At 36.4% G+C, this 23,981-nt stretch overlaps 1 protein-coding gene across 1 annotated transcript; it reads right to left on the minus strand.

Moving 5' to 3' along the window:
- Positions 1 to 230: 230 nt before the first annotated feature.
- LOC140144755 (uncharacterized) lies at positions 231 to 22,303 on the minus strand. Its single transcript, XM_072166560.1, has 8 exons — positions 22,007 to 22,303; positions 14,250 to 14,316; positions 13,640 to 13,719; positions 11,821 to 12,097; positions 10,812 to 11,120; positions 7,760 to 7,871; positions 7,143 to 7,359; positions 231 to 3,779 (listed from the first exon to the last, which is right to left on the minus strand). The coding sequence occupies exons 2-7, from the start codon at positions 14,314 to 14,316 to the stop codon at positions 7,164 to 7,166; spliced, it is 1,041 nt and encodes a 346-aa protein (XP_072022661.1). The 5' UTR covers positions 22,007 to 22,303; the 3' UTR covers positions 231 to 3,779; positions 7,143 to 7,163.
- Between the last annotated feature and the right edge of the window lie 1,678 nt (positions 22,304 to 23,981).

The following is a 23,981-nucleotide window of genomic DNA, read 5'->3' on the forward strand; positions in this document are numbered from 1 at the left end:
ACATTTTGTACTTAATATATTAAAATATTTGGAGTCATTGAAAAGGGGTGTCTGGAAATCTTCTCATTGAAAACCTTGAAAAAGGGGGTATTTTTACCCTGATTTTGTCAGTGATTTGGCAAAAAAAAAGGGGTAAAATCAATGAAAAATCAGTGAAAAGGGGGGTTTTGAAAAAGGAAGAACACACATGGTTACCACTTTTTATGTTGACCTGGGGTACCGGGAGCCAGGGTTTATTTGACTGGGTTGCAAGCGCTAAACAGTGGACCATTAGTGAATTTTGCTTTCAAAAAAGGGTTAATGTATTGTTCTTCCTGAAAAAGAGTGGATCTTTGTGAATTTTCCTTCAACAATTTTTACAGATAAAAGTGGACCTTTTTCATATTGCAAGGGGTGCATCTCACCCTACACCCCCCATATGGCTTTTGGCGCATTGTTGGATCCAACTCAAACTCCACCCAATTGTCATGTCAAAAGGAGACACTTTTAGGCAGGTTATCAATTTTGAGGTTTTTACATATCTTAAATATAGAGATATATTGGTCCACAATGCTGTTTTCCCCAATGAAATCGGACACTCCCAAGCGAAGATATTGCGTTCGTACGTTATGGTATTATAAAATTGGAAATTGAGATATCGTCATATCGGCCTTTAAAAATGTTATTGACAATGTTGAGAAGTAGAAATTACCTTGAAAAATGTCTCAAAAAATACAATTATATTCTGGTCTGAAACTATCAGACAATATTTTTAACATTAATAACATCACAAATTCGCAATAAACCCAAATTGTGAAAAATCACCCCGGGCAGAATTTTGGCTATTTCTCCATTTACGATCCTGCCCAAAAGTGTCTCCTTTTGACATGACATGTCACATATATTTAAATTGTGAATTTCAATCAAATTTGATTCCAATTCCATGAGTGTCCCTGATTGTCCATGTTGACATTGTTTACGCACACACACCCCTACACATCAGAAACATATAGCCATGATTATTGATAGCACCTTATCATGCTTAGAAAAATATATAGACACAAATAATACTAATCTACATCCTGTAGAGATACTGTTGTACATTGACCTAATTTTGAGTTATATAGACAAATAAATATTTACATACTGATCATGGGCCCAACGATTTGCACACAAAAAAATTACATGGGGAAAAATGGCAAATTATGCAAAATTGCACGAATGTGACATTGCATGGTCAATTTTGTGGGGAATTGCATGGAAAATAGCAAATTCTCGCATTTCACAATACGATGCGCCTCCAGCGGTTGCTGGTTCGAGGCCAAAATACGCAGTGCATCATGGGAAAGTGAGTCGACATCCAAAGCCAGCGTAATACAAATACAATACAGGAACATGCATCATTGTGGGTTTAAATGTCATTATAATGATGTTACATGCGAATGCACACTAAAAATGCCATTTACAAATATAGATCCATTTTCTATCTATTGATCACAGGGAATCCTCCATGGAGCTGTTTTCAACATATTTATTATCACACTCGCGTGAAAATTCAATAGCAGCTAGAACGGCGATGTCGACTCTGGAGTCGAAAATTTGACTGCCAAAAGCAACCGCTGGTGGCACATCGTATTGTGAAACATGAGAATTACAGAGAAAATTTCACAGGAAATTTCACTGAAAATGGCTAATTTGGTGGGTGTTTGCGCAAAGTTCTGGCGACATCATTGGTTTGAAGAATAGTGTAAGGTTTGGGTTGTTAGATCATTGTTCGTGAGGAAAATGGTAGAAAGCAAGTAGAAAAACCATGCACGTATTTGGAGGCAGTGGCATAGCGTGGGGTCATCCGATTGGGGGTCACCAACCATGATTGGGGGGCACCGGGTCTGAAAACGAAATTTTCCTGTGGGATTTTCAAAATTTTGCAGTAGATTGGGGGGGGGGGCACATGCCCCCGTGCCCCTATGATGCATACCCACCATGCATTGGAGGGTGCTTTGGGGGTAAGCGCAGCAGTGGAAGAAGAAGGGAGGGCAAAAATAATTATTAAAGAAAAGAGGGCATAAGAATTATGAAAAAGGTTTTAAAAATTGGGTCTATACATAAAATTTTTAGCTTTTAGGTCGCTAATGCCTATAATCCTTTTCTTTTTTTTGCTCTTCACTTTTTCAAACAATCAAAAAAAAATTGAATCAATCTTTTCGGACTGTTGATGAAGGGGTGGCAAAATTTACCTTTTCTGCAGCCCCTCGGGTAAGAGCAGCCACAGTACACCACTGAAAACCATATTATGTTGCAGAAATTTGGCACAAAATTGGTGAAGTGCAGGGAAAAAGTCATATTGACTGGAACAAATCTTATTGCGTGGAGAAAATCAAGTTGCACAGGGCATCGCAAAAACGTTGGGCCCTATAATAATGACATTTTATAGACAAGGCATACATGGAAACAGCATAGTGTGTTCATTAAAAAGAGAGAATTAAGGCATACATTTAAACAGCATAAGTTAGTATAGAGTATTCCTTAAAAAGGAAATTAATTACATGCATGGAACAAACTGATATTTTCTTAATGGTTTAAATCAACCATTTACCATGTTTATTATAATTTACAAAACGGAGAGGATAAACCAATTCTCCTCTATTAGGAATGAAAGCCCAGCTTTCAATTTAATATTGCACATGTTTTTGTCACTGGGCATCCTTGTCCACTCTTGTCCAAAGAAAACGGACATCTTTCAAATTTTCAGAAGTTGCTCAAACAATAGGCCTACAAATTTAACAGGACGTTCTCAGTGACAGGGTTTTTCTCCTTCACTGCTTGTGTGCACCTACTGCACTAGCTAGCATCCTCATGACCTCAAAGTCTGTTGCACTCAGCATAGGCTTTGCACTGAGACACCTTTTTTGCCAAAATACCAGCCTAGGTCCAGTCCCGGCCCCCGCACTCCGTGTATCCACGGGTATTCATCCTCTACGAAAATTTCACGAAATAAGGGGTGTTTTCAGATGAAGAAACGTGATTCACGAAACACACAAAAAAGGGGTGTTTTTTCAAACTACGTGTTCGCGAAATTGAAAACAAGGGTATTTTCATCGAGTAGCATCGTTCGCGTTTTAGCGAAAGTAGGGATATTGTCAAAGGGCAAATAATTCGCGAAATCGCTAAAAAAGGGGTGTTTTCCCCTAAAAACTTTGTGAAATGAGATGCAAAAGGGGGTGTTTTTAAAGTTCACCAGCAAGCATGAATACCCGCGGATTCACGGAGTGCGGGGGCCGGGGGTCCAGATTTCTTTCAATGGAAACTCTCTCAACCGTAAAGTTGTTAAAAATCAGCAAAAATAAGGTCCATATTTCTTCAGTACAATGAAAAATCTCTCAACTGTAAAGTGTTAAAAAATCTGCGAAAATGAGGTCCCTATTTCTTCAGTTCAATGAAAAATCTCTCAACCGTAAAGTTATTCAAAGTTGTACTAAATAAACTTCATTATTCTCTTCCACTGTGAACTCTCTTGATCATACTACTAGGCTAAGTAGTTGAAAGTCAACAACCATTAACCAGTGATACCACTACCTTACAAACAGGAAATTTCCTTTAAAATTGCAGGGTAACCATGGTAACAGCCTGGTTCTCAGGTGCTGTAACCCCAGACGGTAACCATGGTAACAGGTCTCCTACTTCTTCAAGCTAATAAATCAACATCCAGCATACCGTCTAAACTTCTCAAAATGAAAATTAAAGACTTGCTGTTGATGAAATGAGACATTCTATGATGTCATGCATCTTGTAGCATATCTCTGTAATAGAAAATAACGGAGAATTGAATTAAACTTCTTGATGTTCCAGTGACATTGCATCATAGGAGCATCTATACTATTAAAGAGGAACTTGCCGATAATCGATACTTTGAAGAGGAACTGATCGATTCATCGGTATCATCTCGGAGATTATAGATAAATTATAAATTAATAAATAGATAAATAAATAAGTTCTAGCATTTCCAGATGAATGGTAAATGCATAGATAGATAGATAAATTAATAAATACAAATAATTATTTGGATTTATTCGGTAGATCAACCAATGGTGGCCCGCTTATTTACGGTCCGTTGCTGCGTTGCTAGGCCTATACGCGGATTACGCACAGGTCGTGGCAACTTCCCGACGCGCTAATGGTAACAAAACTTCCAGTTTCATCTAAGACGGAAAATATCACATCTCTTAGACGGAACTAACAAATTAATGGCTGAGACAAAGGTGGTTTTAAGTTACGTATTTTGAAAATAAATGGTCCAAGTGATCTGATTATTTTGAAAGTGATATTAGTGTATCCGTTCGTGGTGACTTTCGACGGAGAGTGGGCATTATGCGGCATGGTAACCGCAACGGCTATAATAATATATCAACTGCATTCGTTTATGCAAATTATGACTTTCGGAAACTTCATTTGTGATGACTTTGCGAAGATTTTAAATTCAAGGTAGGCCTAGGCATATATACGGTATTGGAAAGTAATTTGAGTTTATTCGTTTGTCATGTTGTGATGAATTTCGATGGGGAGCGTGGGACATTATTAGCAGATTATAGCATGGTATAAAACCGCAACCGCTAAATATCCGTGGCGTGAGATTTCTTTTTGACATTAGGGAGGGATGAAAACATTTCTTGAAGTAGGCATATTAATAGTGAATCCGGCATCTTTTGGCAACATTAACAATGGCGTGATTTCTCTTGACATGGCATGGGGGATGGGTCCGTTTAAATCAATTTCTTGCAATAGGCCTACAGTGAAGCCAGCATCTTGGCGACAGAATAATTTATGGCAAGCTAATTAGGCCTACTGGTGAATTATATTGTGCAAAAGTGAAACAAATTCGCACGAAGGCCGCAAAATTGGCACTTTTTAGTTTGGCCAAAAATGAGGTTAATTTTATCAGAAACCCACATCTATTGTGTCAAGTTGGGGTGATTGTACGGACCATTGACCTTATCAAAACATTGGGGGGGGGGGTTATACCGACCCCAACACCGGAATTTACGCTATGTAACTCAACCTTCTTGAAACCCAATGTTGCTATAGGCCTACTTGATGAAACAGAAACACATATAAAAAAAAGAACGAACGAAAGAAAGGAACCCACATACATGCGTCAACATGGAGGTGATTCAGTAGATCATGCCCCTTATCGAAATATTGAGGAATTTATTACTCATCCCGGGATGTATGCCTATGTAAAGAAAGAAGAAGGAAGGAAAAAAGGAAGGAAAGAGGGAAGGAAAGAGGGAAAGAGGGAAAGAACGAAAGAAAGAAAGAAAGAAAGAAAGAAAGAAAAAGCAAACAACGGGAAAGCAAGAAAGAGAAAGGGAGAGAGAAACGAAAACAAAGAAGAAATAGACAGACAGAAAGAAAGAAAGAAATAAGAGAGAGAGAGAGAGAGAAAGAGAAAGAAAGAAAGTGAACAAGCAAGAAACAGAAAGAGAAATGGAACGCAGGAAAGAGAGAAACTGAAAGAAAAAAGGGAAAGACAAAGAAAAAAATAAGTAAAAAGGGAAGGAAAGAGGGAAAGAAAGAAAGAAAGAAAGAAAGAAAGAAAGAGAAAGCAAGAAAGAAAGTGAGGGAAAGCAAGAAAGAAAGGGAGGGAAAGAAAGAAAGAAAAGAAAGAGAGGGAAAAGCAAGAAAGAAAGGGAGGGAAAGCAAGAGAGAAAGGGAGGGAAAGCAAGCAAGAAAGAACGGGAAAGCAAGAAAGAAAGAACGGGAAAGCAAGAAAGAAAGAACGGGAAAGCAAGAAAGAAAGAACGGGAAAGCAAGAAAGAAAGAACGGGAAAGTAAGAAAGAAAGAACGCTAAGGAAGTCGTTTGCAAAGTAGAGGCAACAAATGACAGGCCTACCACATCTAGCTCACATCACTAACCGCGTAATAATTGAGCTGTTAAAAGCGATACCAATTGACATGATTACCATTTCCATCGTTTATACTAACCGCTCCCGTTTACTAACCGCTCCCATTTACTCATCTAGCGGGGGCCCGCGCGAAGCGCGGGTACCCGCTAGTATAGATAATAGTAATAATATTTATTTGAAATACTTGCAAAATAGAAAATGTGACAACATATCAACACACTTTACATTTCTTATACATGACAAAAGCAAATAATTCAGGATGAGTGAATGGGCTTAAAGTCCAAACACTGAAGTGCCCACTCATCCTGCGCATGCTCCCCCCCCCCTCCCCATCGATATAAAAATTTAGAAAATCCCATAGAAAAAATTGTAGAAAAACTGAGCTTGTGCCCCCAATCAGGCCCTGTGCCACCCTCCCCAGCAAACATTACTTAACTGGGCCAATACTGGACCCCGTAATTGGGCCGATTCATGTTTGCACACCAGCATCGGACTGGGCCAGTAATGGTTGTAAACTGGACAAGTAAAAATTACTATTTAAAGCTTGCTCTCTCGTCTTTCCCTCTCTCTCTTACTCTTCAATGACTCCCACTCTCTTACCCACACACTGGCATGTTCAGCCAGAAAATATAAATTTGTCCAGTTTACAACCAGTATTGGCCCAGTCCGATGCCCGGGGTCCGATGCCGGTGTGCAAACATGAATCGGCCCAATACTACAATGTTTGCTGGGTCATGGTCGGTGCCCCCAATAGGATGACTCATGCTTCGCCACTGTGCTGCTGTTCCATCACAAAGTTATGTAAAGTTGTTTGTATGTCGTGCACCTTGAGGCATGCAATATTTCATTAATTCAAATGGGTTTTTTTAATGCTGAAATTGGTCACTATAAGCCCAGCTCTGCCATCATATTCAACACATTACATGCATTTTTCAGTATTTCATTTTAGCAGCATTTTCATTGAAAACATAATTGTGACCAGATATGATCCAATCAGGCTAAAGTCGGCAATAATGAAACTGAGATTTAAGCAAAAAGTGAGGAGAAAAAAACCAATAAAAACCAAAAGAAAATTGACATATAAAAGGTTCAATTGTGCAACCAAGTATTCAAGAGACCCTGAGATTCAACATCAGCAAGTGTAGATACTGACTACTGAGCAAGTTAGTAATAGCGCCGGTAACTCAATTTTCAACATTTCCAACTTTGGCCTGAGTGGATCAGATCAGGTCACTATTGGAGACAAAATCAAAACTTGCCTGGTAACTTCTTGTTGGTCATTAAACATTATCAATCGGATCTGTAGGTGCATGACCATTAAGAGAATTGAAGTCACTTAAAGTGGTGGTCACCTGACCATTACAGTCACACGAGCTGGTTGTCACATGACCACTGCAGTCATGTGATGTGCTTCTGGTAACAGGTAGGAGTGGTAGTCCATTTTCTATAGCCATGTCACTTCTGGCATATTCCTCCCTATGCACATAATGCAAACATATACCGGTACATACATAAATTAGGGGACGAAAAAAACCAAACCTGTTTTACGGTACAATAATTGTCATAATTGTGCACTTGGTCTTATAGGGAGGACTTTCACAAAAAGTCCCGATAAAAACTAGTCCTAGTGTTAGGGGTAGGTTTTTATAGAAATCTGGTTCTGCTAATCCCCAGGATCACTGCCGTTCACAAATAGTAAAGTGATGGTACAATGTCAGTGGCGGCGCCAGGAATTTTTTTTGGGGCATTGGGGGCAAATTGCCTCCCTTGCCCCCCCCCCCACCTCCCCGTGGCGCCGCCACTGTACAATGTATTTACAATATCCTATAAAAGTACATTTTTGTAATTTTGTTATCATAAGGACATAAGAACTCACCTTTTTTGCTTGTATATAACTGTGTTCACTTTCCTCCATATAAAGACCAACACCACCAGCACGCCTACCAATAGCGTTATAAGAATTACCATTAATATCATGACTACATTATCTGCAAGGAAAACAGGAAAGAGGATTGGCAGAATTAGAGATGGAAAATACAATTTTGTCCAGCAGTTTTGCAAAATTAAGCTTATTTCCACCTAACATACCCGGTGGGTTCAGTCTTCACTGACAATGTGTACGCACGATGGTTCTAATTAGGGGTACTTTTCAAGAAATGTCCGCGGAATTTTCGAGGACAAAATTGTTCGCAATTGTCTAAATAAGGGGTGTTTTGGAGCAAAATTGTCCTTGAAATGAAAAATAGGGTGTATTTCTAGGACTTTTGTCCATGATTTACCGCTTCTGAGTTTTGTTTTTGTATTTTTTCTGTCCGTTTTTTAAGTAGTTCCAAACAAAAATTGATAGGGTATTTTTTCCGATAAAAAAAAAGGGGAAAATTCAAAAGCGTCCTTGAAATGGTAAAAATACGGGTATTTATTTCTGGAAAATGTCCTCGATTCCTTGTGATAAGGGGGTGAAATGAAAATGCGTCCTCAAAATGATAAAAATAGGGGAGGTATTTGGGGGCAAATTTTCCTTGATTTCGTGCAAAATAGGGGGTAAAATTGCTACAAATGTCCTTGATTCCCCGTGAAATAGGGGTCATTTTCAAATCCTGGAACGGTCATACGTCCTACCTTTAAATACAAACTGAACCCACCGGGCTAACATACTGGCTATTTTGAATAATTATACATTCAGTAAAAGGCCCAAGCAAACCCCACATTTTACTACTTTTTACTGATATTTTTTTCAATTCCTTTATTTAATTGGCTTAATTGGCTCTCCAATACTCATCAGAAACTTCACCTCGGAGGAGCAATTTTGCTTGTTACAAACTTTAGTTTGAAACCAACCTCAGGCATCATTAGAACCTGACATCTCATGCATTTGACTGGTTTAAGGTTGGTCTGAACCCTGGAATTATGGAAACTTTGGGCCTCATAACTGCTAAATTGTTGGTCTAAAGTATATAAAAGTATACATATTTAGAATGGCAAAGACTTGATAAGTTCATCTGTGAGGTCAAATTTGGGCCAAAATGGCACTTTTGGCCCAAAACCCCAAAATAACGGTTTTGGCCCACTTCTTTTTCGTGCATCGTAACAAAAAAATTCTTGGGCCAAAATTTTTGTTTTCTTAATTTTTTTAAACTAGCTCAAAATATCTAGGACCCGTTTTTTCATTTTTTTGAATTTTGACCAATTTCACCAAAAATATTTGAAATTTGGGCCAAATTCAGGCTTTTTTATGATTTTTTTGACAAATCTGCATTTTTGGACCATTTTTGGCGCAAATTTCTCAAAGTTGGTCGAAATTCAAAGAAATGAAAAAACGGGTCCTAGATATTTTTTGTTACGATGCACGAAAAAGAAGTGGGCTAAAACCCGTTATTTTTGGGATTTGGGGCCAAAAGTGCCATTTTGGCCCAAATTTGACCTCACAGATGAACTTATCAAGTCTTTGCCATTCTACATATGTATACTTTTATATACTTTGGACCAACAATTTAGAAGTTATGAGGCCCGAAAGTTTCCATATTTCCAGGGTTCAGACCAACCTTAAGTATATGAATTATTCAATGGAGAAAATAACAAATATGGACTGAGTCTTATGCTGCCTTTAGTCATGCTCCTTTATTTCTTGGTGTACATGCAGCGTTTCTTGAAAGTTGACAAAATTCCCTAGTATTGGGGAATTTGAGGAATATTTTAGAAAATGGAAAATAAAATAAAAAATGAACTTTTCAAAAAAGGAAAACTTTGCACTCTACAATGTATCTTTAAGAAAACAAGATCTGGTTTGTACAGTCTTGGAAATAAGCTGAAATATTTTCAGGCCATTCTGGCCTGTATTTCTAAAATATTGCGGGCCCACAACAATTATAAGGACCCAACTCAAATTTTACACAATATACATGTTTCAAACTGCACTTTTTAAGACATATCGGACACCAAGATCAAAAATCTGGGTAGGTTCAAGTTGGTCTCTTAGAAAAAAACATACAACAGTGACGATGACGATGACGATGACGATGATGATGATGATGATAGTCTCTTAGAACAGGCTTATTTTTCATCACCTAAAGTACAATTGGGCTATTCCAGCAAATAGATGCACACCCCCTATAGAGGAGTTCGGATTTCCGGACTTTTTGTCCAGTCGTGATTTTTGGAAATCCAGACTTTTAAAGTGTCCAAAGGTGAAAAAATCCAGCAAAACAATAGTTCAAAATCAGAAATCCTCAATTTGAGAGCTCATTTTGGATATATCTGATTTTTGGATTTCCATGCCTTTGGCAACTGGAATTCCAGTCGTTTTCAGAAAGCAGACTTGGAAATCCAACATTTCTTTGATTGAAAAGTTGCTCCTCTATAGGGGGTGTGCACCAGGGAGGTAAATAACATGTTAACTGGGTGGGTATTTGCCCACCCAGTAAATTATTTTGCCCACCCAGTAAATTCAACTTGCCCATTGCCCAAAAGTGCCCACCCAGTAAATTATTTTTCCCACAAAAAATTGGGCACCATATAATAATTTCCATCTAATTTACTGCTTTTTTCCTACGTAGGAGTAATGGTGACTGATAATTAATAATAGATTTCTAAGTACAAGTGAAATATAATATGGTATACACTATTTTTTTTGAAAGTTGCTACATGAATATACTACAAATTGGCAGAAGATGCATTTAGGGGGAGTGTAATGTCCACTTTTACATCAAAGCCAAATTATGCATAAAAACAGGTCTACATTTCTGAAAATCCAAACGCCTGGATGCCATTAATTATTGCTGCCCACCCAGTAAATTATTTTCCATTATTTGAGGGCAAAAATAAATTAAATTGCCCACCCAGTAAATTATCCTTATTTACCTCCCTGGTGTGCACTTATTTTCTGGAATAGCCCATTAAGAATTGTAGTTTGCAATAAAGAAACAACTTACTTTGATTCTTTTGATCCTGATCAATTTCTCCAGTTTGTTCTTCAGTTTCTCCATCAACTTTAGGGGGTGATTCAGTACACAATGGCTTCTCTGGAACAGTCCTCTCTCTTGTGATTGGTCCTGTTGGTGTTATCGTCTCTGTTGTTGTTGATGGTATTGTAGTTGTTGATGTTATTGTTGATGGGATTATAGTTGTTGATGCTGTTGTTGATGGTACTATAGTTGTTGATGGTACTGTAGTTGTTGATGTTGTTGATGGTACTGTTGTTGTTGATGGTATTGTTGTTGTTGTTGGCTCCTCCAAGCAACCTATACATAAACAATCAATGTAATATTCAATTTATGGTTCTATCACAATATTTTTATTTTTTCATTTTAATAATTTTTGGAAATAGATTGATGACAACAAGGTGCTTGATATACACCCAATACCAAAAAGGCCTCTAGATGCTTTACATAAAATTCATAAAACTATAAAAATAATTAAATAAGTAAACAATCATACCCAAGGAGAATTTACAAAGTTAACAATTACATTACAAAATCCAGTACACAGTCAAATATGGGTATCATGCAATTTGTTATGTATGGAACTAACCTGCTCGAAAATGCAAGGGAAATCCCCAGTAATTCGATCAATCATTAAAACATAACAAAAACAGAAATCTAAAAAGCAGATGACATCCCCATGACATCATGACACAACACAAAAGTATAATTTGTCCAGGGAGATGACACACAAACATCAAGAAGGTACATGAAATGAGCAAAAAAGCAAAACAAGTACAAGATCCTAGTAGTCCGATGGTCGGCATCTCACTCAACATTTGAATACAAATTTAATCATACAGGGGTTTACAGCAAGAAGTCCTTATCTGCAATAGCTGCCAGATGTCATTTTTTTATATTGTGTACAATATAGAATGCCGAAATTGTCAAATGTCAATAGGGCAGCTATTGAAGATAAGACCATCTGTCACTAATCCCTCGATAAGATGATTTCACTCACGTTCTACCGGTAACACATTGAGTGTTGGTACCTCATCTCTCCTTCCATTTATTTCCTCCCCTGTATAATTCTGACTTGGGTCAAAACAGTCATACTTATCACCACTATTTGCAGCCTGTAGTACATCCTTGGATAAGAGCAGGTAGAATACTTGATGGTTATTAGGGTCTTTCAGGGAGAGATAGTTGCCACCTGGTCCATCATCTATATCAATGAGTTCATCGTCCTTATTCCATCCCCTCCATTTGGGCTTGGGATTAATTCCTTGTCTGGAAGTCTGCAGAAAAAAAGGTTCCATATTTTATTCAAATGCATGTTAGGCTAAAAAATGAATTGTCCTGGGCCACACTGTAGAAGACAGGGTCTGTCGGTGGGATTTTTTAAAAACTTTTTTTAACTTGAAACCAGGGATGAAACTCAGTCGCAATTGCTCAAAAAGACATTGATCTAACTCTATATAGCATGCCATCATGCAGGGGCCCCGTACGCAGGATTTTGTTTGGGGTGCTGATTTTGAAAAAGTGGACCTTTTTCACAATGGGGGGGGGCGATTTTGTGAAAAGTGGACTTTCTTTCCAAAATTTGGACATTTTTGACGAAAAACCCGTAAAAATTTTTTTGGATCGCTACGCTAGCAAATTCTGACATTTTTGGGACTTTTTGAACACTTTGGCAAATTTGGGGGGGGGGTGCGACGCACCCCCATGCGTACGGGCCTGCCATCATGTGTAACAACAACTGAACCATTTGGTGTGCATATAAATTTTGTTACTACAAGTAGCAGAATTCAAGTGAGAAAAATAATTTCTAAAATTTTGCACCTCTGCAGGTTATTTATCAATCTATTTATTTTTTGTATTATTTTTGTATTTTCTTATATGAATTATGTTGTGTAACTGGAAAGGAAAGCACTATGTGTTTGGACTTACAAGTCTATTTTTCTTTCCTGAATTACCATTTACTTGTAATATCATTATTACATTGCTTTGTTTTTTGGTAATTCAAATAAATATTAGTATTATCTGACACATAGCATTATTGCAAAATATCTTTGCAGTTCAGCAGTGTGCTTCGACTATATTCATAAATGCATGCGACTACCTCAGCGCTGCCATAGGTTGTCAAAATTCACCTTTTCTCCAGCCCCCTGGGTAGGAGCAGCCTCAGTACACCACTGCTATCCTTGTCTGTATGAGGATTTGGTCACACTTGGTTGTCTTGGTATGTCATCCCCATGCGCATATTTTGTGGGGAGGGCTTTGGGCCCCCGGGGTAAAAGCAGGGGGCGGCCAAAACGAAGGGGCAGCGGTAGAAGAAGGGGTGGCAAAAAGAGGGGTGGCAGATGAAGAAGGGGCGGCAAAAAGAATTAGTAAAGAAAAAGGGGGTAAAAATTTGAAAAAGTATAAATTTTTTTGAAAAAAACGGTACTATACATTAAATGTGTTGCTTTTAGGGCGCCTATAATCCTTTTTTTTTTTTTGCTTTTCACTTTTTCAAACCACAGAAAAAAAAAATTGGGTCAACCTTTTCGGGCTGTTGAGGAAGGGGGCGGCAAAATTGAATTTTCTTCAGCCCCACCCCGGGTAGGAGCGGCCACAGTACGCCACTGATGCCATTGGGTCATGTGCATATTTATAAATATACATATTCGAAACTAGCTGTTCAGGGTCACCCCAAGATTGATGAAGAAACAGAGAGTGATGCAACTGGGGTGGAGGGTGGGGATTAGGTTGTTGATGGGGGTGTAATGGGTCACATAATTATAAGATGACATAAAATATTTTGCTTTTCATTTTCGACAGTTTGGAGTAATACATACCACACATGTGATTACAAAATGTTCAAAGGAGCCTTCACAAAACGTATATGGCAGTGGTCTCTGCTTTACATGGTAGCACTCTGAAAAGTAGAGTTACAGGGTTAATAAATTATCAATACACTAGGATCCACAACATGCTCACCCCAATACATTTATACATTCATTGAATGACCTTTGAAAACTTGGGGTAACAAAAACTCATACTCTGCAACTTGAGGTCATATTTTGCACTACCAGTGTTTAATTGAGGTTATTGAGCTATGCCATTGGGATGAGGCCATTGTGGTCCATAGTGATAGGATAACTGTTTAATAGGCACTTTGCAAAAAAACCATCAAAATCTTAAGTGTCCTTATAATAATAATTATTATTATTATTATTATTCTTGAAAAGTTCTAAACTAACACTGACAAGCTTGGCGATGTTTTGATAAAACAAAAATAATTGCTTTTTTTTTAAAATCAGGTACTCAATTAAAATTAATTGGTTTTTCTAAGCAGTTTAAAAAAAATGTTTTCAACGGGGTATCCCTACCTATACCTACCCTATTTTTTTTATGTTGCGCCAATTAAATAATTTTTTAGGCCCTAGATTTGAAAATGCTACTTACCAACATAAGTAATGAATAGCCATGCAAGAAGTCCCACACGAAAGCATGTATAGAGTAATTCACTCATCTGAAAATATCAGATTTTTTTTAAAATAAATTATATGAACATGTATGAAAGCATGGACTGTTAGTTTCTACAGTCCATGATGAAAGCATATTTTCATCATAATTATTATAAGTTAAGTCATATTTTATAGATACCTTTGTCTTAGCATAGCACAGCATGCAGCATGAACACAAGTGCCACAAGGCACCATAAATATGATAAAACACAGCACTTGAGGGTTACCTTTCCATACCAGTACAAACACTACTGCGCCCCGATTCAGCGCTCCACCAGGGACATTCCTAATCATTCATAGAATTACTACCCACAAAAGACTGCTACATTATCTCAAGAACCGTCGGTCATAGACAATCTACCACAAGAGATAATCAACATCCAAGTACTCAAGTTATTCAATAGTTGTGTGGGAGAAGAAATGGACAAACCACCTGCAACATTATTCACAAAGGAGTCTGGCCACAAGTCACTACAAAAGAGAGAAGGACATGAATCTTTACCTAATGTACAATAATTTACACAAAAACAAATGTCAAGGCACGACAACACAACAAAATGAGCCATCTTGCATGTATTGCTATCTACAGTAGACAGCATATCATGTATTAAAATGCTTACATTTGCCATAGCTGGGGATTATTAAAATATGTTATAATGTATATAATTAATGTGATGTTATGTCATGCAATGTGATGTGCTTAAAATTTAATTAATATACATAAATATTGTTTAATGTTACCATGTTATGTTAAAAAATTTTAAAGAAATTAAAAAAAAAAAAAAAAAAAAGCAAATATTACAAACAAACAACAATGTGTACTACATTAGAATAGTGTTCACTGCTCAGTAAATAAACTAGCCTCAAGTTTCTTTTTGAGGCCAGTTTATAAAAATTCCTGCTAAATCCAGTTGGTAACCATGGTAACATGCTTAATTTTGTCTTGTTGTATATGTTTTGTCTGATTATCCTTCATATATAGCACACTTATAAGTTGGAAATCCCCTTATGCTGAAATCACATAATTCCCCTTCAACATGCAATCGATTCAGACAGTCACTGCATAATTCAGGGAGGTAAATCTCATACCGTAAAACGGGGTGAATCGGGACACCGGGGTGAATCGGGACAAAACACAAAAAAGTTTTTTGACACCAAATTTTTCAAACCTAATTGATTGTTTTGTGTGTTTCTCTTCCCATGTTTAAAAAATGGACTGTCAGTATCAGAATGGTGGCTTTGCACATGTGATACAGGAAATATGGAGCCCAGGATACTAAAATGAAAATTTCCTCCAATTGCTCCAAAAAAATGATGTGGTCAGAACTTTATCCCTCCCAGTGGAACCATTGGAGGAAATGAGCTGGAAATGCACAGGGACCTCACAAAAAGTGTCCTACAAGTGCTGTAAAAGTGAAAATTTGGTTAGTCCAAAGAAATTTTTAATTTTGTTGATTTTTGTACTTTTCAGATTTGAACTTTTGAGAACGGGGTGAATTGGGACACAATGTACTGTAGCAGCTTTAATGGTATTAAGTTTGGATTATTCTCTATGTGGCATCACCTTAAGCCTGTAATAGTTAGTTGTCCTCTACCCGGTACCACCCACCACTAATTTTAAAAACAGGAAGTGAGTTTTTACTGTCCCGGTACAAAATTTTACCACACCTATTTTTCAGAATTCCAGAAATAATTTTTTGAAAGGATTTTCAGGTTTTAAATAAATACGTACTTTGTTTTTAAAATATTGTTATTAATTTGTTTGTATCTTTAATGGTATAACTTGTATTAAGATATGTATTGGTAAAACAGACCTATTTGCACCTTCATTGGGCACAGGTCATTGGGCAGCTCTATAATTTGACTTAGAATTAGAAAATTAGAAAAACAAATTTGAAAACCACCCACCCTTAACCCAAAAAAGTTTTGGAGGACAACCACTTGAACTATAATGTTGTTAGTCTTATCCTGAAGTTCCAGTAATTATTGAGTTAATTATGCTTTGAATATTGCTGTTAGAGTTGGAAAATGTTTGCCAATGTTCAATTTGTTGGACTGATAGTGATAGAAATCATTCCTGAGTTGTTTTTAATGGCACTGGTTGCAAGTTGGTACCAGTATGGTATTGCTAAATTGCCCATAATGTGTTTGGCCAAAGGTTGTTTTGCTTTAGGCTGTATGTACATGATAATTGTTATTGATGGAAAATCACATGCAAGTAGCAAGAACATTTAACAGTTGTCTGCAATATGTGCGAAGTTGTCCATTTTGACTGAAAGTCACAGCTCGCTCGTTATTTTTTCCTTTAAAAATGACACATGATTATCGGTATTTTTTTTTAATGTTTAGGGAGAAATGCATTATTTATTTGGTAAGAAACACTGTAGTATTACCTTATGTAAGTAGTGATAAGAAAAGAACAATGAAAACTTAAGTTTTAACATGAAATGTGAAGGTCAAAAGTTTTATTACTTTTTACCGTAACAAGTACAGTCCAGTTGAGGGTACCAAAGAACATCCAAGTTATGGCAGTAAACATGACATCAATTGTTGTTAAATTGTTCTAAATTATTAGAGAAGTATTTAAATACTTGTTTAATGTCCCAATTCACCTCATTTGTGGGGATAAAGGGTACAAAAACTAATTCAAACCTTCATCAAATACTATTTACTCTGCTGTCCCGATTCACCCCAAACTCGGGGTGAATCGGGACAGTCACTTTTTTTTTTAAAAAGAGGTAAAGCACTTGAAATCCACTCAATCTAACATTACCAGTATGTAGATCTCATGTGTGGACATAAAATGCACCAATGACTGTGGCAATTGAAGCTACAAAGAAAAAAATACAATTAAAGCCATGCCCAAACTGTCCCGATTCACCCCGTTTTACGGTACTAGTAGTTATTATAAAACTAGAATCGTGATGATATCGTGACTTCTCTCTAGTCCCAAGGTTCTCTAGTCCGAAGGGTCGCCAGTCCGAAAACCAAATTAAGTGCACTAATCCGAAGGTTCTCTAGTCCGAATATATAGAATAAGGTATAAGCCTAGGGTTAGGGTTTATGGTTAGGTTTAGCGAGCCTGTGATTCGGACTAGAGAACCTTTATTATTATTTGGACTAGAGAACCCTCGGACTAGAGAACCTGAACATCCGGACTAGCGAACCTTTTCCAGAAAATTCGGACTAGCGAATGGTAAATTACATGTTCGGACTAATGAACCTTCGGACTGAGGAGCCTTCGGACTACGGGAACCTTCGGACTAGAGGGTTGTCGCCGATGATATCTCTTGAAATCTATTGCTGCTATTTTTCAAGTAATGTTGAAAGTGATGTATATCATAATTCAGAACATAATTTATGAATTTCCAGTTTCAACATCAGAGCAGGAATAAATATAACAGAACAAGATGGTATAGGACGCTAATTAGGGTGCATCAAATATGATTAAAGTGTGCCACTTGTCAAGTTAAATAAGTGGTCCAAATTTAAATTCAAACGGAGGTCGGGAAATGGGTCCACCGCGAGCTCAAAGTTTGCCGTGATGAGGCATCTAGTAGGAAACATTATAAACTAATAAGGCAGTAATGTAATTTATGTAAATTATTTTGAACAATTTCCACACAAAACCTGACAGAATTCACTGAGCATTCATATGAAATCTTGAATGAGGTGTTTTTTTAATAGCTTTGAAACATCGTGATTTGAAATATTTATTATACATTTGCAGCTCATTTTAAAGGTGGGTAACCTGATTGACAGCTTCATCCCACTCCCACTTTACATATCAAATGCAGATTTTGGTATCAGATAAAAGCTCATATTTTTCTCATTAACATATTGAAATTAGGGGTTCCATTATCAATATATTTTTGAACTTGAGAAAATATTTTCCAAATATATCGGGTCACCTTAATGTAAGTCGACGTCTTTGCGCATATCTAGGCCTATTATGGAAACTTTTTGGCCTCAGCCTCATAACTGCTAGCTCTAAAGAATATAAAAGTCTACATTTTTAGAATGGCAAAGACTAGATGAATTCATATCTGTGAGGTCAAATTTGGGCCAAAATGCTCATTTTTGGAGAAAACCCCAAAAAACCCCATTTTAGCAGTTATGAGGCCCGAAAGTTTCCGTAATTCCAGGGTTAGGGGGTAAAAAGTTCACTTTTTACATCAAAGCCAATTAATGTGTTCGCAAAAACAGGTCTACATTTTGGAAAATCCAAAATCCTGCATACCATTACTTTATTACATCTACCCATGATGCAGTAAATTATTTTCCCTGATTCCAGTACAACTACATGTAATTAAATTACCCACCCAGTAAAGAGTATCCTTATTTACTTCCTTTTAATATCCAAAAAGTACATTTGTATGTTGCTTATAGCACTTTCACCAGCTTCTGTGACTCAAAAAATACCCAAAACATTTCTTGATCACAATGTCCTTATAACATCTGCAATTCAGATGGTCCCATCAGTATCAAAAAACTGTACAAAGTTGCGCAATTTACTACTTCACTCATCTTGTGATTCTGAGTCAGAAATACCTGACAAAAAACCTGACATGTGATTATACAAATTTCCCCAACACATTCTTCAGATGTTATAAGGCATAATGTTAATATGACTGATCAATTTACATCCAGGGGAGAAGCTCTCCTGCCTTCTCTTAATGTTCTGCGTGCTAGCATGCGCTTCAACGGAAAAAGTTCAGGTTTTGAAATATTTTCTCAAAATATCAAGAGCTATCTTAAGAACTACCGGTACTGGATCAATACTAGGCATGTTTGTAATCATTTTAATGCATTTTTCATACTGATTCCAAATATGGTCATGAAAATTTACATTTCTGAAATTTTTGAATTTTAAAAAAAATTTGAAACTTGTCGTCTGCAGTCGACACCCCGTGGAGAGAGTTAAAATGTGTGTTTCCTCCAAATTTGTGTTCCCTATTAGATTGCACCTGGAATTTTGTTCCCTCCTTTTCCCAAACTTATCATGCTATCCTCCCACCACACCGGGTCCCTTAATATTAATTAATCCTCTGCGTGCTAGCCATATACTTCAACATAAAAAAGCCCAAGTTTTGAGATATTTTCTCAAAATATTAAGAGCTATCTCAAGAACCACTGAACCAATACTAGCCTGGTTTGTACTCATTTTGATACATTTTTTTATGTTGATTTCAAATAATGATCATATTTTTGAATTTGATTTTTTTGAACACTTGTCGTCTGCAGTTGACACCTGCCATGGAGAGAGTTCAGCAAAGGGTGGGATATATAATGAAGATGGTTAGGGATAGTGCTTTTACTCAACAAGCGAATCTGGAAAAACCCAGCATACTGCAACTTTACAAAAAATCCCTTGGCCATCATAATGATGCAAGAATGCAGACTGTCGCACTAGTATCCGAGACTAGTATTTGCCTAAATATTAATTATTAATATCATCATCATTTCTGTTCTTTACTGACTGCAATTGATCATGCATGTCATTTAACTTACATAATTGAACAGTTTCATATTAAAGGAGTACTTTGTGATTCTAGCATCTTCTTTTTATGGTATGTTTCAGTAGATTGCCATTCGCCACGAAAACAGGTTTATTTTCAAAATTTCAGTTGATTTTGTGTTTAATTGCAAGTTGTGCATGATTATGTGTAGCTCCACAGAAATGAAATTCAATTATGACATCGACAGTAGCAAAGCGCAAGGGGGCAATGGGCCATATGAGAAAATTTGACATGTTTGGAGAAATTGTAAAAATGTACCCATTACCAAAGGTCCAAATTACATGGGTATAATCAGAAATAATGGCACCAAAGTGTGACAAAAGTGTCAAAATTACAAACAGTGTTCAGAGATGTAATTGTTGTCCTACTGTAAGCAAAACATATCTAAATTCAAAAAAAAATAAAAAAATTACATCAGTAATATTACTAAATATATTTTTTCAACTGGTTTATTGGCAAAAGTAGTCCAAAATCTTCAGAAACATAACACAAAAGACCCATGTCATTCCTTGTTATATTTTGACAAAATTATGCAAATATGTAATTCTTTGAGTTTTAATTCATTACTTAGACACTAAACTAAAATAGTCATGTAGAATTTTTCACATGGAAACAAAGTTTTGGAAAAAAAATTAAAATTTTCATTTAAACACCCAAAAAAATCGTGGAAATCAGAAACAAAAGTTTTTATTTGTCAAAAGAAACATCTTGAATTATTTTCTGTTTAAGTTTATATCATGCAATATGATGTGCAAAAACTGTGTTGAAGTTTTTAGCATCACATTGTTCTTCAAACTGATGTAAGGATCTATCTAAGTAGTGCTATTGTGTAACACTCCTGACACTGTATAGTAGGCCTACCTGTATATGGCCTGAAATATTTTATAAACTACATTTTCTAAAACAGTCTTTGTAATTTTTTGTTGACATCTATGGCCCTCTCAAAAAAGGCACAGAATTTAGGTGATTTACGTTCATTTTTGTTTTTAGAGCCCAGCTTGCATGTTTTATGTAACACTCCTGACACTTTGCTACAGTAACTGTATAGCCTCAAATATATAAATTTGCAAATCACATTTTCTAAAGTAGTTTTTGTAATTTTTTGGTGACACTATCTATGGCTATCTCAAAAAGGGGCAAAAAATTGAATTACATTAGTTCAATTTTATTGTTGAGCCTACATTACTTACAATTGATTGTCAGGAGTGTAACATTTTGGTCGAGCTATAAAAACCATGTTTTTATGTACATATTTCTTGAATATGAAGGTCTTTACATCATGATTGCAGCAGTTTGGCTTCAGGAATATATTTTCAGGGCTAAAAGAACACCAACAGACTGGTAATTTCTTCAGAAATTTGAATTATTGCCAATTAATTAATTCTGTGTAACACTCCTGATATTGACTATTTAGATAGCTGTAGCAAACATGTTCAAGCAATGGCAAATATTTTTCTTGTTTTTGAGTTCCTATCCCAATGCACTAATACAATAAAAAGTAATGTATGAATATTGCCAACTTGGTGTATGAAAAAAAAGTTGAAATTCTGACGTAACACTCCTCACGAGACAGAATTTCTCTTTTCAACCCGCTCTAAAAAGAAAACGGTTTTGATATCATGCAAGTTTAATTTTTTCCAAGTTTCGCCCAAATGTTGCTTTACTTAAAAACAGAATGAAATAGATTATTAGTATATTACTGTCATCATAACCTTACAATGCTAGTGATTTTTGGAACATATTTTATTTTTCGCACCATGTAGTCTTCACATGTTCCTATAAAGTAGACTATTAAGCGACTAATATGAAAGAATTTGGTACTTAATAATAGCAGACACTTCACAAAATGCCATGAAAACCCTAGAGACATCAAAACATATTAACTTCTACCAATTAGTGAACTTGTGCAACGTGATTTTGTATTATGACTTAGTATAATAATTATGACTTAGACCGTGTAATTTCAATAGCAGTTCATGGTGAATTCACCCCGGGAATTCACCATGCAGCATGCATGCACTTCTATTGAAATTATTGTTAATAATGTTTACAAAATCATCATCATTATAATAATTATTATTATTATTACATGCACGATATAATAAGCATCATTTACGGTAATATAGTTGTGTTCATTCATGCATTTTTATACATTGAAATGAAAAGTTCCATTTACCTTGACTTGAAAGCTGAAGCTCCAAAATGATCTGCGAAAAAGTTGCAACCTATCTGAAGTTCAACTCGAGATGGTGCGACGAAAATCAACGGCGTGATCCGCAATATAGTTGATGTAACCAGTAGCCTAACCACTTCAAGTTTTAAATGTTCAGGTCCCGGGTTCAGGTCTGCTGAGACTGTTTCTGTTTTATGGCAAAATCTTTCAACATTTAGTACTGTTCTCCGATATATGCCTATTGTTCATTGCACACGACCATGTTTAGTGTTGTGATGCTTGCGCTTCAAACTAGACATGAAGGTGCAGCTCGCTCTGTGTACAGAGCTCTGTGTATAAAGGTGTGAGGTCGGCAGTGTATTTTCCTAGCGCTTTATCTCGGGGAATCCCCAAATATTTGCAATCGTCACGCGGCGAGTTGCAAATGAGTTTGCTATGGCGCGGCGGTTGGCACATTGCCATAATTTTGGTTCAAGATCTTTCTAAATGAAATGACAAGACTTTGAATAAAAATGGCTTCTAGCTATAATTTAAAGCATAGAGCTAATAAAAGAGCAATATCAACCTTTTGAAGAAAAAAAACCATTCCGTTACGTGGCACCAAAATGATGAATAAAACGACACAGCTTGGTATAGGCCTACTGGAGCCTGGAGCACTTCCCTGCGTGGAGTATTTTCGATGTCCCCATTATTAGCTCATAGGACTCTTTAAAAAGAGTCCTATGAGCTAATAATGGGGACATCGACAAGGGACTTCTTGTCTGTCGCGTTTGTTTCTTTATTTTAGTCAAAGAAAGAAAAAGAGACGGGTAAACATTTCTTAGCACTTCAGGAAACTTGTTACTGAAAGGCTACCGGGTAATTAAAATGCTTCAGAAAATTTGTAATTTGTTTGTGTGTAGGCCTAATTGTGAAAAATAAAAATTGTTTTCCCAACACATAGGCCTAGAAGTACAAAACACGCAAAACGTTAGTGCTTTTGTGTCGTTGACTTCAACTCGCGTGATCCCGGATACGAATTTGATTGAGGTCCCGAGAGAGGTTGTGTCTCAGCTTGACTCCTTCACAACCGTTAGGCTGTAGTCCATTAGAAAGCTTTCTATCGCTCCTCATGGATTCGAGACAGTAGGCCTATTGCGCCGTTAATTGCTTGCTGTCTTCTGCAGATGAGCAGCATTGATGAAGCATCATCTGCAGAATATCCGGAGCGAATCGGCGATTGCCGGGGTGCAACTCTACTAGTCTTATTACAAGACTGCCCTACCCCAACCCTAAATCCTAACCCTAAGCCCCCCTAAACTCCATAAACGAGAACTGGACTCAAATCTAGGCATATAGGAAGTTACCCAGCAAACACAAAAACGTTTTAAAAACGTTTTTAATAAGTTATATTTTGGCTTTTGGTTTACATAAAAACGTTTTAATAACATTAAAATGTCGGGTTATATAAAGGTCATGAAAACGTTTTAAAACGTTTTGTATGAAAACACACTACAACAATATTTTAAAAATGTTTTCAAAAATGTTATTGTAAACTATTTTTGCAAACATTTTTTGCAAAATATTTTGTCAACACTTAAATAACATTATGTTAAAATATTTGCACTCAGCAAACACAGAAATGTTCTTAAAATGTTTTTTTTTCAAAACGTTTTAATAACATTTAAATGTCGGGTTATATAAAGGTCATGAAAACGTTTTTAAAACGTTATTGCAAATATTTTGGGCAAACATTTTTCGCAAAATATTTTTCAACCCCAAAATAACATTCTGTTTAGAATGTTTTGTATCAAGTTTTCAAGAATGTTTTTGGAATGTTATTAAAACGATTTTATACCCTTTATATAACCCGACATTTAAACGTTTTCTGTAAAACATTTTTGTTTGCTGAGCAGTAGATTATCAAAAATGTTTTTTAAGGTTATGAAAACGTTTTATACTCTTAATATACCCTTTATATAACCCGACATTTAAACGT

Source organism: Amphiura filiformis, unplaced genomic scaffold (genome assembly GCF_039555335.1).
Source record: "Amphiura filiformis unplaced genomic scaffold, Afil_fr2py scaffold_77, whole genome shotgun sequence".
NCBI lineage: Eukaryota > Metazoa > Echinodermata > Ophiuroidea > Amphilepidida > Amphiuridae > Amphiura > Amphiura filiformis.

Coding starts and splice junctions, on each gene's coding strand:
- LOC140144755 (XM_072166560.1), bottom strand. CDS start 14,316: ATGAGTGAATTACTCTATACATGCTTTCGTGTGGGACTTCTTGCATGG. Junction 12,098..13,639: donor ATTTTGTAATCACATGTGTG/GTATGTATTACT, acceptor TTTTTTCTGCAG/ACTTCCAGACAAGGAATTAA. Junction 7,872..10,811: donor TCAGGATCAAAAGAATCAAA/GTAAGTTGTTTC, acceptor TTTTCCTTGCAG/ATAATGTAGTCATGATATTA.